Source organism: Haliaeetus albicilla, unplaced genomic scaffold (genome assembly GCF_947461875.1).
Source record: "Haliaeetus albicilla unplaced genomic scaffold, bHalAlb1.1 scaffold_39, whole genome shotgun sequence".
NCBI lineage: Eukaryota > Metazoa > Chordata > Aves > Accipitriformes > Accipitridae > Haliaeetus > Haliaeetus albicilla.
The window spans coordinates 447,803-465,630 of record NW_027212478.1 but is presented as its reverse complement, the minus strand read 5'-3'; the positions used below and the strand labels follow the sequence as shown (position 1 = coordinate 465,630).

The following is a 17,828-nucleotide window of genomic DNA, read 5'->3' as shown; positions in this document are numbered from 1 at the left end:
TGTGCTCCAGGCATTCAGTATCTCTAGACCAGCAAGCTGAGGTGAACGTCACAGTCAATGGGAGTTTGGTGGTGTTAAGTCTGCGTGCGTACGTGCGTGTGGGGGTGTGGGTTTGTAGTGGTAGAGGGACTGCTACTGCTTTATCATTCAGTGCTGCTCTTTTAATACCTAATTCCTCTTCTTTTTTTTTTTCTCTTTTTTCCAAATGTAAACTGGGAACGTCCAAAATAATTTTCTGTTATATTTGATGCATTCTCCACTTTCTTCTTCATCACGACCGGGTTTTTGTTCTGGTTTGGGGTCCTGGCTTTAATTCACTCTTATGTCTCTTACTGGTACGAGAGGGATGCCCTCTGTGGCAGGGCAGCATAGAGAGCGTCTGAGCAGTTGGCCTAAGGTGAAAGAAAAGCATTTGCTCCCTGCGCTCCAGTTTTACCTCTCTTGGTTTGGTTTGGTTTGGTTTCTTTTTTTTTTTTGCTTTGGCTCTGCCATCAGCCTGGAAGCTGCAAAATGCAGAACTGCCACCTTCTTGTCCCCGGGCTGTAAACTGCATCTAAGGGAGCACTTCAGGTATTTGATTTTGAATACACCGTATGGTCACAGGAGCGGCCAGATGAGACCTGGGGCTCTGTGTCCCTGGGCTGCCCCCTCTGTTGTTCCTCCACTTTCCTTCTGTATTGGGTCTGGCTGAGTTGGAGTTCCTTTACCCCACAGCAGCCCTCGTAGTGCTGTGCTCTGTACTGGTAGCTAGAAAGCTGTTGATAACACAGCAGTGTTTTGGCCATGGCTGAGCAGTGCTGGCACAGCATCGAGGCTGTCTCTCTAACATTCCCCCCCTCCCCAGTAGGCGGGGGGTGGGCAAGATCTTGGGAGGCGAGGTAGCCAGGAAGAAGGCGTACAGGCAGCAAGAAGAGGCATCTAGGTAGCAAGTAAATCTTAGGTCCCTTCAGACGCTGGGGACCCTGCGTTCATGCAGCATTGGGCAGACCCCAGATGGATTTTCCCTTGGCACACTGTACAGATCCTGCCTGTGGAGAAGTTCCTCCTTTTGGTCATTCACGGTGTTATACAACTTTTCTTAGAAGAAAACAACTCTGTGCGTAAAGGATGTTCACGCGCGGACTTCTTGCTGTACTTTAGATAACGGCAGGGCCACGCAGGTGGCGTACTCGCTGGTACCAAGCAGGAGCTGCCTGGAGGCTCCTCTGTTACAGTCAACGAGCTCCGTTTATCCTGCGGCCAAGGGACATGTGTAGGGACACAGCCTGAAGGCCACGCTGTAGGTACAGCGCAGCACAGACCTGCACCCGCTCAGGTTAACTGTTAGGTGGATCCCTAAGTCCTGGAGGTACAGTGATCTCCCAGTCAGGATCTCTGCACCAGGCTGTTAAACTGCACGGTAACTCGGGAAGCAGAGAAGGTCCAGATCTGGAGGGGATGGTTAAGCGCAGGGCCTCACGTTGAACCTCCTCCTCTAAGCTTGTCCTGTGCTTACAGGGTTCTCGAGCCTCTCGGGCATCTCCCAGACTGGCCGGTTACTCCCAGCTCCCTCGTTCCTGCCTTCCCCTCCCTGCCTGCCTGCCCCACTTTGGCCCCTGCAGCAGCACTCAGCTGAGCACCCTCCGTTGCTCCTGGGGAAAGAGCGTCCTCCTTGCTCTCCGTGGCGTTCCCCCAGCACACGGTGCTGTAGCAAGGACAAGGCAGTCAGAGACAGACACAGCCTGTTGAGCAGAGCGTCCTGCACGCAGTGCTTCCGATAGAGCAGCTCAGGAGCAAGGAGGTGAGCTGGGTGTGCTGCCTCTCACAAAGAGCATTGTACATCGGCGACCTTCCCCGCTGGACCCTCTGCAGCCTCTCTTTTTCCCGGCGTTGTAGGTGTTAGGTTGTGTGGTTGAAGGTTCATCTCCACAAACACAGAGGAGGACAAAGGAGCAGTGGCAGGCAGGGGAACCCCAGTGACCTAGGCAGAGGCAAGGGAGCACCCTGCTGTGGCTTTTGCCAGGGCTGTCGCAGGAGAGGGATCGCCCACATTGCCTGGGTATGAGGCTCACCAGACAAGTATTGAGTCTCCCTTGCTCAGCTCACAGACTGACGGGGGGGATGCGCTTCTGTGGCCATGCCCTGCCTCTGAAGCCCGGCCGTAGACAAAAAACTGGCTCAAACTGTGAAGGTTACCAGGCAAGACGTGACGGGGTGCACGTGTGTGGCAAGGTCTGTGCGTGTGAATGTCTGAAACTGAATTCTGAGCTGTCAAGCAGAAGCCTGCTTCTTGCTACACGCAGCCAGCGTGGGCTGGTTGTAAATTTGGGTAACACCTGGAATAAGCAAAAGTGGCATGTCCCGAATCCTACAGTTAATACAGAGCTAGGAGCCAGAAGCCTTAATTCGGAGGCTGATCAGGCCTCGTACTGCTCACATAGACAACTTAGATTGGGAAAAGTGGGGGCGTGGGGTTCCAGAAAGAAGAGGTGGTGGCAAAAAGAAGGGTTCCCAGCAAGAAGAAGGGATCTTGAAGAGAAGAAAGGGACCCAGGAAGGAAAAGGTGAAGATCCTGGCTGGAGGAAATATCCTGGAAGTGGCGGAAGATCTTGGAGACCAGAGAGCCGCGTGGAGACAAGTGCCAGGGGATGCCCAGGGACCTTGACCAGCACCCTGCGAAACTGGTAACGGCGAGCAGCTGCACAGCAGGAACCAAGGTGACGTTCTGCCTGACCTTCCCGGGCCTGCAGTAGCCTCCCTGCTGGGAAGGGGAGTTGGATCAAGCAACTGCAGGATTCAATAGGAATGCATTTCGCGAAGGTAAAGAGGACACAGCAGTGGCTTGGAAATGCTGGTTGGTTTAATGGTAAAACTGGAATTATTCTGTGAACTGTGCATTCCTTTTAATATGGACTTAACTTCAAAGCAGCTATTTTAAATTGTTCTGACTTCACCTTAATCGACACCTGCAATCTTCATCATCTTATCTTCTCCAACAGCGACACCACACCCTGCCCCTCCCCACCCCCTGCAAAAAAAACCCAAACCCAACCCAGGAAAAGAAGGACTTCAAGGGCAAGCTAGGCAGCAAAGTTGTGCGAGATTGGTCAAACTGCTCAAAGTTTGCAGAAAGATTGGAGCTTGCAATTCAGATGTGCGTCGCTCAGCATGGGGAGGGTGGTACGCACCTTTCACTGGAGTCAGAGGGAAAAACAGGGAGAAGGGAGCTGCAGTGTAAAGAGTAAAGAAGGACACAACATTCTTAGGAAAACTCTCCTTTTTCTTTCCTTTTCCTTGCTCCTTCGCTTCCAGAACTCCGTGGTCGCAGTTTGTGCTGCCTCACCTCCAGCACAGCGTGCAGAATGAAACGACTGTCACAGAATTCGTCCTCCTGGGGTTCTGCAGCACCCCAGCCCTGCAGCGCTGCCTCTTTGGCCTTTTCTCTGCCCTCTGCTCTGCCACTCTGATGGGAAACGCACTTGTCTTTCTGCTTATCTGCCTGGACTACTGCCTCCACAGCCCCATGTACTTCTTCCTCTGCCACTTCTCCATCGGGGACATCTGCTACGCCTCCAGCAATGTCCCCCGTATGCTAAGGAGCCTCCTTGGACAAGGCAGAACCCTCTCCGTTGCTGGGTGTGGGGCACAGATCCATCTTTATTTAATCTTTGCACTTACAGCGTGCGTGCTGCTGGCCGTGATGTCTCATGTTCGCTACGTGGCAATCTGCCGCCCCCCGCGCTATGCCCTCATCATGATCTGGAGGCTGCGCCTCAGCCTTGCCACGGTTTTGTGGGCTTTGGCGTCCGTATTTGGTACACTGCAAGCCTCTCTGGCTTTACACCTGCCTTTCTGCGGCCCCTGCGAGGTTGTCCACTTCTCCTGTGAAGTTCTTGCTGTCTTAAAGCTGGCCTGCACTGCCGCTCCTGCCAATAAAGTCCTGATCTTTGCTATTTGTGTGTGCTTCTTCCTCTTGCCTTTAGCCTTAATCCTGATTTCCTCCCTGGACACCCCGGCCACCGATCTGCGCATCCGCTCTGTGCCAGGATGGCACGAAACCTTGTCCACGTGTGGCTCCCACCCGACCGTGGTGGGTGTCTTTTATGGAAACGCCATCTTCATGTACGCGGGGCCCGGGAGCGGTAACTCCTCTGGGAGGGAGAAAGTTCTTTCCCTTTTCTGCAGTCTCGTCAGCCCCAGTTTGAACCCCGACATTTACAGTCGGAGGAACAAGCAGGTGAAGGAAGCCTTGCTGAAGCTTCAGAGAAGGAAGAGGGTCTTTCATTCCGTCTAGCTGGTGCTCTAGGCTTTCACCTGTCTCCTGTCTTTCTGCTCTTTCTTCTTGAGCTCTTGGGGTATTTCTCGTGGAATGTTAAGTGGTTCAAAGTGTCCTGGTTTCAGCTGGGATAGAGTTAAGTGTCTTCCTAGTATCTGGTACAGTGCTATGTTTTGAGTTCAGTATGCAAAGAACCTTGATAACACTGATGTTTGCAGTTGTTGCTAAGTAGCGTTTAGACTAAAGTCAAGGATTTTTCAGCTTCTGATGCCCAGCCAGCGAGAAAGCTGGAGGGGCACAAGAAGTTGGCACAGGACACAGCCAGGGCACCTGACCCAAACTGGCCAACAGGGTATTCCATACTATGCGACGTTCCATCTAGTATAGGAACTGAGGAGTGTGGGGGGGGAATCGCTGCTCGGGGACTAGCTGGGTGTCGATCGGCAGGTGGTGAGCGATTGCACTGCGCATCATTTGTACATTCCAATCCTTTTATTATTGCTGTTGTCATTTCATTAGTGTTATCATTATTAGTTTCTCCTTTTCTGTTCTATTAAACCATTCTTATCTCAACCCACGAGTTTTACTTCTTTTTCCAGATTTTCTCCCCCATCCCACTGGATGGGGGGGAGTGAGTGAGCGGCTGCGTGGTGCTTAGTTGCTGGCTGGGGTTAAACCACGGCGGAGACAGAGTCACAGCAGCACAGAATGGATGCTGAAAGGGACCTCTAGAGATCATCCAGCCCACCTCAGCTGCGCGAGCAGGGTCAGCTGCAGCAGGCTGTGAGTCTGGTTCTCGAAGGTGCCGTTGGCTGCGTTGCTCCCAGGTTGTGGAGCTCGCATGGGAAATGGGCAATAAAGAGGGATGAAGTTTCCAGGCACTTTCTGGCCGGTGCAGTGATTTTTTTTTTTTTTTCCTTCTGATTTTTTCTCTCCCCTTCATGGTCTTGCAGCTGCCCAAGGTGCAGCCAGACAAGGGGAGGAGGGTCCCTGCGTGGCCTGCAGCTCCCTCCCTCGCCATTCTTGGGGTGATTTGGGGTTATTTTGGTGTGTCAGTGAGGCAAAGCTGGGCTCTCCGGGGCTGAGGTCAGTGGGACCCGAGGAAGGCCGTGATGGTCTTGAGGCTTTGAAGGGCTTTGCACCGAGCCCTGTCCCCGCTGGAGGGGACGCTGGTGGTGTTCAAGACGAAGGCCTTGCAGCCCTTGCTGTCGTGTGTGCCCGTGTCCCCCCCGGCCCCCGAGGTCTGTCCTTGTCGCAGGGGCTCTGTGCTGCTTTCTGCGTGGGGCCGTGTCCGTGAGTCCTGCAGGGAGCTGTCTTTCCTGGCTTCCCCACCAAAGGGCTGCTCCCCCTGGGGAAGGGGAGAGGGGAGTCGTCCGCGTCCCGCCCCACCGTTGCCTGCCCCGCTGGTGGTGACTCGGCCCTGGGGGTGGCTCGGTTCCCCTCGGGGCTTTCCCTGGCTCGGATCTGGGGCTCAGCGGGGCTTTTGCACCTCTTGGGTGCTGTTTCTTGGTGCCCCCTGCTCTCCCTCCCCCTCCCACACAGGCACGGAGCGGTTCTGGAGAAGGAGCTTTTAATTGAAAAGACAAGAGGAAAGGTCCCATCCAAGTTGGTCTAACCCCTCCCCACCCCCCTCCCCGGCCCCTCCTTCAACAAATACCGCCCCTCCTCTCCCACCCCCCACTCCCCCCATCTCCATCCCTCTCACCCCTGTCTAATCCCCGCCCCCCCCTCACACCCCCACGTTGGCTGCAAGAGCCCTGCGCTTGCTGGGTGGCATTGGCAAGGAGCTCTGCACCTGCCTCTTCCTCCGCTTGTCTGCCATGGCAGGTGGGGATGGTGGCAGGTCCATCCCGGCATCCTCCCACAGCTCCTGGGGCTCCATCCCGATGATGTTGACTATTTCTAGGCTCAGCATGGCGTCGCTGAGCTCGGGGATGCAGTAGTCAGGGGTGAGCATCTCCTCAGGCAGCGAGAGCGAGCTGAAGTCGCGGTGGGGGGTGGCTGCGCCGGTGCCACCAGCGTCCCCGGGCATGGAGCTCCTGCTGGGAGCATGCTGGCTGACGCCAACTCCATCCGGGGAGCAATCAAAGAGCACTAGGGCCTCTTGCAGAGGCACTTTCTCAGACGCTGCAAGTTCACCTACAGGCTCCCCAAGGGCTTGATTGTGGGGGTCAGCACAGGGGCTGGGGGGGACGTCACTGCCTGGGCGTGCCCCCACAGGGGTGGCCATGCCACAGGTGTTGATCTTGGCCAACGGCCCCTCGATGTTCTCGTAGCTGGGGATGGGTGTTGGCATCGCTGGGGGGGCTGGGGCCATCCCTCTCTCCGCTCCGCTGGTGCCAGCAGGGTCCCCAGACATGGGGCTGCTGCTGGGACCATCCTGGCTGACCCCCACTCCATCCAGGGAGCAACTGAAGAGCCTTAGGGCCTCTTCCAGGAGCATCTCCTCGGACACTGCAAGGTCGCCTGCAGTGTCCCCAACGGCTTGGTTGTGGCTGGCAGCGCAGGGGCTGGGGGGGACATCGCTGCCCAGGGGTGCCCCCACAGGGGTGGCCATGCTGGGGATGTTGATCTGTGCCAACTGCCCCTCGCTGTGCTGGTAGCCGGGGATGGACAGTGGCAGCTCCAGAGGGGCTGGGGCCACGCCACTCCTCTGATTTTCACAGGGTGTGAGGTATTGTGGTTGGCCCTGGGGGGTCCCTGGGGCTGTCCAGGCCAGGGGGGCCCCGCAGCCCCCGGGACCCCACAGGGCAGCACCCGGCAGAGAAGCGGCGCCTTGGCCGAGCGTGGCGGTGGCCGGCGGAGGCAGGTGGGTGGTTGTCCACTGGATGCGGAAGACGCGGGGGTCGAAGAGGCAGCCACATGGAGCTCTCTGCAGCCCTGTGTGGGTGAGGGGGAGCCGTGCTGGGGCGGGGGGACTCTCCAGGGGCACCCGCCGAGCCGGCCCCGATGGCCGACATCCCCCAGCTCTGGGCCAGGGGCGTGGGGAGCTTGTGGCCGGGGCGATCCCCACAGGGTGAGCTGCTGTGCCGGTGGGACGGGGTTGCAAATCGGGGAGGAGACTCGTATCTAGGAGGTGAAATGGGAGAGGTGGCCCCAAATATGTGGGAAATTCTCTGCAGATGGGCTTTCCTGGGCATGCGTCACCCAGGCGAGGGCAAGGATGCTCACCGGGGCTTGCTGAACCCCCATGTGAAAAGTGCCGGGGGAAGGGGTGTGATGGGGATGGGGAAGGTGCCAGAGCAGACTGGGGTGCCATACCTGCTGGTGGTGCCTGGGGGGCCTGGGGTGTCCCCCCTGCCAGGGGTGCCCGGGCTGCAGGGAAGGGCTGCTCCCGCGCGGGCAGGCGGCACAGGTTGGCTGAGCCTAAGAGAGAGAGACGGGAGCGATGGCCAGTGGTCACCTCTGCTCTTGCCCCCCAAGAGCGTCCCTGGGCTGCAGGGGTTGGGGTCGGTCCCTACCTTGAGGGTAGAAGGTTTTGGGGAGCGTGAATGGCTGGAAAAGCTGGGGCGCTGGGGGGCCCCAGGGCCCAGGCAGTGGGAGCTGCACTGGTGGCCGCGCCATGGTCCCTTCTGGCTGTTGGCTGCCAAGGACTCTTTGGCGTCTCCCCGGAAGGAATACGGGGGCTCCCTGTGTTCCGCCCCACCCCCAAGAGCCTCCCCAGCTCCTCCTGGGGAGGGAAAGGGTTAAGGGAGGCTGGGGTGCCCCCGGGGCCTACAGGCGGCTCTCAGGGTCTGCGGGTGCAAATCCTCTTTGCTTTCAACAGTATTTTTCCGGTGGGGGAAGAAGAACAAGTTGATTCAGCCGAGCCGAGCGGGGACCAAGCTGCAGCCGCAGCCTCCTTGCGCCAGATGGCAAATGCGTTTGCGACTGTTGCCCGTGCTTCTGTTCGCTGCGTTGACCGGAGCGAGGCAGAAATAGGAAAAAGGACCTCGAGGGCGCGAAGGAAGGTCACGCGGTGTCGCTCGGTGGCACGCTTTCCCCCAGCCCTCGCTCCAGTAGTGCTGTCAGGTCTTTTAGTCTCCTGATGGGAAAAGCAGCAGCTCTGGATCCCCCTCGGAGGGGGCGGCGCTTTCCCTGGGTGCGTGACACCCAGGAGGAGACGGTACCCGCCGCCGCGTGCTCCCAGAAAAGGACTGGATTCTGCCCAACGTCCGGTGTCGGGGCGCTGGGGCTGTTTGCGCTCTACGGGACCCCAGGGATGGGGTTAGTACATCCCCTCCTCGTGCTTGGAGGATTCGGCACTAGCAAGGACCCCCTGGTACCAAGGACACGGGCCTCTCGCTCCCGCTGTGTGAACAGTGTGTGGCCTGGGGGAGTCGGGACAACTGCCGTGAACCGGAGGCCAAAGATCTCTCCTGGCCTGTATCCTGTTAATTAAAGAGATGGCGCTCTGTTGGTGAGGCACCTCTGGCTGCAAGATTGCGCAAGGCCATCTGCTGCGTAACTTGTGGCAGGGACCGATGCTGGGGGCGTGAAGGCAAGCGCGCTTCTAAAACCATAAAACTCCGTTTCATTTCAGAGCGCAGCTGAGCCACCCCGCTCCTCAACACTCTGCCATCTGCACCGCTGTGGCTGGGACCGGGCAGTGCTGCACATCCCAAAGGCCACCAAGTCACACCCGTGTCCCTGCTGCTTTGCCGGGAGCTTCTGCGATGCGAGCGATGTTCTGGGGGCTGATCTCTTGGACTGCAGCTACTCAGTCCCTGACCGGCAGCTGGTCAGGAGGGTTGCGTCCCAGGTGGAATTCCACCTCTCTGACGAGAACCTGGCCAAGGATGCTTTCCTCCTGAAACATGTCCAGAAGAACAAGATGGGCTTCGTCAGCATCAAACTGCTGACGTCCTTGAAGAAGGTAGGCAGCCCGTTGCGTTGGCCAGCCGGGGTGGGAAGTGGCCTCCACGTGGAGGATGCCTGGGTGTCTGGGTGTGCTCTGGCTGTCTGCGGTGAGGTGCTCGGGGAGGTCCGGGCTCTGCTCAGGCTGCCTGTGTCCCGGCAAAGCGCTGGTGGTGCAGAGCTGGGCCCTGCTGTCTGCCTTCAACGTGCTGCAGCAGTTCTCCACCCAGGGAGGGTGGCTGTGGAAGTGGTGAGGGGTCCTCAAACCCCAAGCCCAGGGCTGGGTTCACCTCTTCTGCCCGTGGTTCCCCCAGGCTGCTTTGAGAGAGGAGAGCTCGTCCTCCGGCGCTGAGGCTCCTTTACATTTGGGTTTGGGGCTTTCTCTTTTCTTTTGTTTTTCATCACGACTAGATGAATGAGCAGCGCAGTTTATTAAAGCAACGGTACAGGTGCTTTTGGATTGCCCGTGATAAATAGACTGTCTGCAAAGCGCGTGCAGGTGACAATACAGTCGCCTACAAGCGCGTTAAATGATGAAAGAAAAGAGCTCTAAAGAATTCTAAGTTTCCCAGGGAAGCACTCGGTACAGCCAAGTGTTCAAATCTCACACAATAGGCATCCCTATGGCGGGGGGGAGAGAGGCTCAGCCCATCGACTGATGCCAGAAGTCAGCGATGTCCTCCCGACTTGTCTGTGATGGTGTCTTCCCTGGCATTTCTCCTCTCTTAAGCCCTTTTATGTTTTCTGAGTTTTTCGGTGGAGCTTGAGTGACTCTAGTCACACATACCTTTCCTTTGATTGGTATAAAGTTCTCTCACTTTGCTTTTAAAGGTGTATGCTAGAGAAAATTCAGAGCGCGTGCTCAGTGGGGGTTGGTCGCACCTTGGAGGTGGGTACCTTTGGGGATGGAGGTGTGTTTTGGTGTTGTAATGAGCAAAGTTCACCCAAAGGACCTGCTGTTGCGTGTGAGTACCCCAGAAGTGGGCACGTGTGATATAAACCAGAAGTGGCGTTAGCTCGACAGAACCGCCGTTATTTTACCTCCTTGCTTCAGTGGATTCAATGCAGGGACCAAGCGTTCTCATTCCGATCATTCCGGTTGCCTACCCCTGCGATCACCGAGCCTGGCCGCGGGGTCTCGGCTCCGCTCCACCCTCTGTGTTCCTTTTCAGAGTCAGCGTACCAAGCTTCCCTGGTGTTGCTGACGTCTAAAGTTGCAGGTCACGTTGCTTAGGGAGCTACCACAGAACCGATTCTTTACGTGTGCACTGCGTTCCTCCCTGGAGGTTCACCTTCCCTTCAGGGGCGGGGGGACGTGTGTCATACCGACAAGTCACCTCCATCCAGCAATCATTCCACGGGCTGTGGCTGTGCCCGGGAGGCCCGGGGGTCTCTCCCTGCCCTTGGCGGCCATGCCCTGGGCCCAGCTGCTGGGTGTCCCTGGCGCCTGCTCTGCCACTCAGCTCGCAAGGAGAAGCCTGGTGCTGTTCCTCTTCTCTCGGGCCATGGCAGGAACCAAGCGTGCAGCGCAGAGACCGCCCCTATTAGCCGTCCCCTCTCTGCGCCAGAGCTAAAGCCTATGCAGCCCCGCAGCCAGGAGGAGCAGGGACTTGATGTGGCTGGACACAACCCCTTTTCGTGGGGCGTAAGCGGGGTGATTTCGGCAGCGGCAGCCTGGAGGCAAGCCAAAGTGTAACCAGAGCCATAGGCTGGGATGGTGGGTGCCAAGAGCCTGCCACGGAAGTAAGCCAGGCTTTGAGAAACAAGTGCGCGGAGGTGACCCCGGTGTGGTGGAAGGAAAGGTTGGTCGTATTCAGACATGGACCATTTGGATCCGTGACCAAAGCCCAGCCAGGCAAAGGACAGACAGCTCTTCCAAACTGTCAAAATAGCCCATTGCTGCTATTGCCGTCACATCCCCTTGTCCCACTGAAACCCAGCTGCGCAGCCTTTCTATTAAACACACGCGTTGGCCGTGTTTATACGGGATACCAAAGGCGCTTCAGCCATGGGTGAAACTTCCACAGCTCACCTGTGACTTGAACCTTTCTGAGAGTTCTTTGCCTACCTCGGTTTGTGGCAAGATGTTCGGATCTTGCCTCAAACCCTGGCAAGTCTCCTTTTCCTTTAGGATTTAGTATTTTGAGTACTGAGAGATTAAGAGAGGTAGTCTCCTTGCCATTTTGTGCGTTGGTGCCAAAATGGATCTGTACCTTCAGACTATGTAAATAAGGGCATGTAGGCCACAGACATTCCTTTGGTTGTGGTGATGCCAGAGGTGAAAGACAGGGGTTTGGTTCCCTCTGCAGGAACTCTGCAGAGATGTAGAGAGCATGCATGGTTTCCTCACCGTTCCTTACCAAGGGACACTTGCTACCACGCTGTCAGGGGAGGTTTGGACTTGACATGAGGAGACATTTCTTTGCCAAGAGGGTGGTCACACCCTGAAACAGGCTTCCTGGAGAGGTGGTGGATGCCCCATGCCTGTCAGTGTTGAAGAGGCATTTGGACAATGCCCTTAATACCATGCTTGAACTTTTGGTCAGCCCTGAAACGGTCAGGTAATGGTCAGGACTAGATGATGGTTGTAGGTTCCTTCCAGCTGAACTATTCCATTCTATTCTGTTCTGTTCTACTCTGCTCTGTTCCCTGTGCTCACCATGAGTCAAATACCAACGAGACTGTTATTTGCCTGAAACGCCAGGGGGGTTTCAGCTCCAAAACCACTTTGAAGGACACATAACACAAAGGTTGCAAGTGGAAACAGGCTATTATTTTTATTTTTCTGAGTCTGTTTCAGAGCTGATGCTCACAAGCCTTAACACAATGTGCCTGTGTAGCCAGGAGCAGGCTGATGCATTCTTCAGTTGAGCTTGAGAAAACATCCTTTGCAGCCTGGCAAAGGCAAGTCCCAGAGCTACAGAAAGTAGCAGGAGGAATACAGGCCAAGCAGTCCCTGTTTCCTGAAGAGTGAGAACGTGCAGAATGAGGATCAGGACCGACCACACACAAAAGAAGAAGGAGGAGGAGGAGGAGGTGTGTGGTACCGTGGGGTATTTTCCAAAGTATGACAGGTAGAGGTGAAAAGCGTATTTTTGCGTTCGGCAACTTGCTCCGCCGCTGTGCTTCTTGGCCAACGATGCACAAAAGGCGCTCTCGTGCCGGCCCTGCGCTTGATTTGCGTGCAGGGAGAGGTGAAAAGTGGCAGCTCGTGATGGGGCAGCAAGCCTGGAGCCCTTCCAAGCACAGGCTGTTTTGCCCAAGCCATAAGCCCTGGGGAAATGGAGCTAAGGGAAGAGCAGAGCTCGCTCCCGCTCCCGCTCCAGACTTGCACTGGGCAAGAGAGCCCGAGAGAGGCAGGGCACGAGCGGTGCCTTGGAGGTGCAAGAGCAGCAGGCAGGGAGCTAGGCGAAAGGGCCCAGAGGAGCCCTGACAAGGGGCTGTGCTCAGTGCTACAGAGGACAAGAAGCAACCCCCGGGAGCATCCCTTGGAGCCCGGCCTGGGAGTCAGAAAGCTTCCTCCCCCCGGATGCGGGGCACGAGGGCCACCTTCGTGGAGCACGAGCAGCGGGCACCTAGCCACAACGGCCCAAAGGAGCCCTGGCGAGGGGCCGTGCTCAGTGCTGCAGAGGAAGGCAAAAAACCCCCGGGGACACTTGCTAGCCCACCGTGGGGGAAAAAAAGCCTTCCTCCCCCTAGCTGCAGGGCACGAGAGGCCATCTTCGTGGTGCACGAGCAGCAGGCAGTAACCTAGCCAAAATGGACCGGAGGAGCCCTGGCAAGTGGTCCTGCTCAGTGCTGCAGAGGAAGGCAAAAAACCCCCGGGGCCCAGTGCCAATCTGCGCCGGGGGAAAATTCCTTCCTGACCCCAGAGCTGGCGATCGGCTATTCCCTGAGCACGTGAGCAAGACCTGCCTCCTGGTCCCGCAGGCTGGTCACGCCTCCCAGGGGATGCCCAGCCCCAGATTTCGTCAAGGCCGCTACCCAAGATGATTTTGCTCCTTTGGAGGAAGCTCTCCTCTTCGGGATGCACCCGAGACTCCTCCCAGGCATCTCCCAGAGTCTTTTAGCCTCTGCTCTAACTACCTAATGCCTCAGGTAGCAGCCCCAGACTCTTCCAAGGAAGCTACCCAAGACGATTCTTCTCTTTTGCAGGAAGCTCTCTCCTCCAGGATCGACCCAAGACTCCTCCCAGGCATCTCCCAGAATGTTTTGACCTCTGCATTCGGGACCGGAGATCCCAGCTACCTGCCCCAGACTCCTCCAAGTAAGTAGCTCAAGACATTTTTTTTCTCCTGTAGAGAAATCTCTCAACTCCGACAGCCACCTGAGACTCCTCCCAGGCATCTCCTAGAGTCTTCTGTCCTCTGCTTTACCTACCTAAAGTCTCAGGTAGAAGCCCCAGACTCCTCCAAGGAAGCTACCTTTGAGGTTTTTTTCTTTTTTGGAGGAACCTCTGCCCTCCGGGATCCCCCTGTGACTCCTTCCAGGCGTCTCCTAGAGTCTTTTGGCCTTTTCTTATAAGGAGCTGAGATCCCAGGTAGCAGCCCCAGACTTGTCTAATGAGGCTACCCCGGATGATTTTTCTCCTTTGGAGGAAGCTCTTTCCTCCGGGATCCACCCGAGACTCCTCCCAGGCATCTCCCAGAATCTTTTGGCCTCTGCTTTACGGACCTAAGATCCTAAGAAAAGATAGCTATGAAAAGGCCAAAAGGCTCTGGGAGATGCCTGGGAGGAGTCACAGGTGGATCCCAAAGGGGAGAGCTTCCTCCAAAAAAGAAAAAACCTCGAGGGTAGCTTCCTTTTAGGAGTCTGGGGCTGCTACCCAAGATCTTGCACGAGCAGCAGGCAGTAACCTAGCCAAAACGGACCGGAGGAGCCCTGACAAGTGGTCCTGCTCAGTGCTGCAGAGGAAGGCAAAAAACCCCCGGGGCCCAGTGCCAATCTGCGCCGGGGGAAAATTCCTTCCTGACCCCAGAGCTGGCGATCGGCTATTCCCTGAGCACGTGTGAGCAAGACCTGCCTCCTGGTCCCGCAGGCTGGTCACGCCCCCCAGGGGATGCCCAAGCCCTGTTCTCCCTGAACCTGGAGCCACCTCGGGGCTTCCGAGAGTGGCCAAGTGCCCCCGGCCTGATCGACCTTGGGGGCAAGAATCCTTCCCACGCCTTCGGGCCACCAGCGGGTGCTCCAAAGCACTGGGAGCCCTGGCAACATCTCTGCATCCCACTTCTTACGGCTGCTGCCACTGGTTCCGCAGGGAGTGAGGACGGCGAGCTCTGCAGTGCTCCTCAAGAAGGCATTCCCTTGGTCTTGCCACAGCTCTCCATCCAAAAAAGCCTGATGGCCTCGGGCACCTCCAGGGCTTGGTGGTTCTTCTCGTCTCCAGCAGCCTGGTGCAGCCTCCGGTCTTCCTCCCTCAGCGCCCGGCAAGTAATTCCAGCGGCTCCTCACAGACTTCCTCTGGGATGTCTCTGGGCCGCCTGCCAGGCAGTGGGACAGGGGAGGCTGCCCCTTTTATAGTGCCCCGGGGCATTGTGACTGCTGCGTTGCCGGGTGGTGGCACTGCGACACGGGGGGGTGGTGTGAGGGGGCCCCCCGTGCGCAGCGCTGCCCGCCGCCCCTGGGCCCAGCATCCTTCGGAGGAAGGCCTTTGGGGTGCCGGCCCCGGGGGCTGTGTGGCGTTACTGAGTCCAGAAGTTTGGCAGAAAATAAACCGCCTTGCGTTCCAGCTTATCCTCAGATGTCAGAGGAGCTAGGGACGGCTGGGTTTAATTTCTGAGTGATGTCCAATTCGACGCTCTAAGGGCGGTCGCGTTCAATGTGCTGAACTATCATGATGAGGGATGCCCTTAATAGCGTACTGCACTCTGGCTTAGCTGCGTTCAATGCACGAGAATGACCAGACTTAGGGAGTTTGGTTGCGCTAACAAATTATCACGACTAGATGAATGAGCAGCGCAGTTTATTAAAGCAACGGTACAGGTGCTTTTGGATTGCCCGTGATAAATAGACTGTCTGCAAAGCACGTGCAGGTGACAATACCGTTGCCTACAGGCGCGTTAAATGATGAAAGAAAAGAGCTCTAAAGAATTCTAAGTTTCCCGGGGAAGCACTCGGTACAGCCGAGTGTTCAAATCTCACGCAATAGGCATCCCTATGGCGGGGGGGAGAGAGGCTCAGCCCATCGACTGATCCCAGAAGTCAGCGATGTCCTCCCGACTTGTCTGTGATGGTGTCTTCCCTGGCATTTCTCCTCTCTTAAGCCCTTTTATGTTTTCTGAGTTTTTCGGTGGAGCTTGAGTGACTCTAGTCACACATACCTTTCCTTTGATTGGTATAAAGTTCTCTCGCTTTGCTTTTAAAGGTATACGCTAGAGAAAATTCAGAGCGCGTGCTCAGTGGGGGTTGGTCGCACCTTGGAGATGGGTAACTTTGGGGGTGGAGGTGTGTTTTGGTATTATAATGAGCAGAGTTCACCTGAAACATGTCCAGAAGAACAAGATGGGCTTCGTCAGCATCAAACTGCTGACGTCCTTGAAGAAGGTAGGCAGCCTGTTGCGTTGGCCAGCTGGGGTGGGAAGTGGCCTCCACGTGGAGGATGCCTGGGTGTCTGGGTGTGCTCTGGCTGTCTGCGGTGAGGTGCTCGGGGAGGTCCAGGCTCTGCTCAGGCTGCCTGTGTCCCGGCAAAGCGCTGGTGGTGCAGAGCTGGGCCCTGCTGTCTGCCTTCAACGTGCTGCAGCAGTTCTCCACCCAGGGAGGGTGGCTGGGGAAGCGGTGAGGGGTCCTCAAACCCCAAGCCCAGGGCTGGGTTCACCTCTTCTGCCCGTGGTTCCCCCAGGCTGCTCTGGGAGAGATCATGCCTTAACTAAAAAACTGCAGGGAAGCACTGGTGGTGTGATGTACAGGGAAGCTGTGTCTTCTTGCCATGGTCCAGGAGCACAGGCGGCCTTCTCCCACAAATCCTGAAAGGGGGATATTGCCTTGCCATGACCTCAGGTTGATGGGGGTGCAGCCTGCCTCGATGATGGGTTTAGGGTGGTCCCTGCCTGGGGAGACTCACAGTGACACAGTGGCCCCCTCTGTCCCTCAGGTGAAATACCTGACGCATGACTGGTGGCTGACGCTTTACACCCTGCGGTTCTCAGAGCTGCTGGAGGTGAACGAGGAGGGCACCAAAGTGAGGCGGTGGGTGATAGCATATGTCCATACATTCTGTATGGTATGTCTAAATATTTGTTGGTTTTAATATTTTGTACCAGCCGTGGAAACTGGTTTGCTGCTAGGTGACTGTAAAAGTGAGATTTGGTAAATAATTATTAGAAATCTTATACTAACACTATGATTGAAAAAAGAGACAGAAGTGTAGCCAAGTAATTAACTAGTAGAGGTAGTTACTCCTAAGTTTTACAGTTCTTTGCTCTTATGACTGGATGTTCCTGTACATTAGATAAGATTAATATTGAAACTGACCATATATGACTGAAACCATGTTAAGCTCCAAGATCAAAGAACAAGGATGACGAACAAGACTTGAAGGTCAGCCAACAGAATTTGAAACGGATCGGTGGTCGCAAAAGCAGCCCTTTGACTCAAATGAAGAACCGTTGCATGTGATCAGATGTAGGCAATACTATGATACTCAGTTACAATAACTTTTATGTATATGTATACTAATCTGATTAATATGTAATTGGTTACTCCATATAACCTGTTTGTGCTGAAGCTGTGGCACGCGTGCTAGGTGGAACTATCCCCCGTGCATCCAGCGCTGCAATAAAGAATGCCTACTTTCTAAAACTCCAAAATGAGTCTTAGAGAGTTTCTTCGACTGGCTTTTCGGTATCATGGGTCCCCATCCCCGAGTCCCTGCTGAGTGTCCCCCCCAGCAGACTGCTGCTGGCCTGGGAGCTGCTGACCCTGGAGCAGGACGTGCTGCTGCTGCTCCAGAAGAATTTCCTCAAGACCATCACGAGGATGTTCAGCCCCTTCGGCACCATCGCCTCCATCCGCATCCTGCGGCCGGGCCGCAAGCTGCCCTCGGATGTGCGGAAATACACGTCAGACTTCCCCGAGCTGCTGAGCAAGCACTGCGCACTGGTGGAGTACAAGAGCCTGGGGAGCGCTTCAGCCTTGAGGAGCCTTGAGGACCTCGGCCACCAGAGCTGTCCGCGTGGCGAGAGCATCAGGGTGGTCCGGCTCTGCGGGAAGGGCTCCAAGAAGACAGCCGGGGCCGAGAGGGAGGTGGCGGAGGAGCTGATGGACCAGCCGGGTTGGAAAGCGCAGGCGGTGGCCGCGACCTTCCCCAACGGCCTCGGGGACTCCCTGCTCTGCAGCTCCCCGGAGTTGAACGGTGCCCAGGCGCTGCCACCCCTCCTCCTGCACAAGGACCCCGCGGCACCCTCCTGGCCCGGCAGCAACTTCAAGCCCAGCAATTTCAGCAATGCCTTCACTGGATTGCTCCTCGCCAGCAAAGTCTTCCCTCCGCTCGGGACAGGCTTGGGCACAGGCAGCTGCTACGGCCTCTGCTCCAGCACTGAGAGCACTCGTGGCTGCGGCTGGGGGAGTGGGGTGGGTGCCTGGGCACCCTGGCCCAGCAGCCCCTCTCCAGATGCCAAACCTCTTGCCGGCAATCCTCCGGCAGCGACGTGGGTGCCTGAGCCCCTCGGCCTGCGGGATGCGGTGCTTTGCCTGCCCCACTGTTGTCCCAGAAGTGGGGTCATTCACCCGGTGTGCAAAA

The 17,828-nt window shown here is 56.6% G+C and overlaps 1 protein-coding gene across 1 annotated transcript; it reads left to right on the top strand.

The window, feature by feature from the left end:
• Nucleotides 1-8,897: 8,897 nt before the first annotated feature.
• LOC138684195 (la-related protein 6-like) lies at nt 8,898-17,788 on the top strand (the record flags this gene model as incomplete). Its single annotated transcript, XM_069777902.1, has 3 exons — nt 8,898-9,110; nt 16,182-16,276; nt 16,909-17,788. Coding segments are annotated over 3 exons (1,188 nt in total), but the record flags the coding sequence as incomplete, so codon positions are not given.
• Nucleotides 17,789-17,828: the final 40 nt, after the last annotated feature.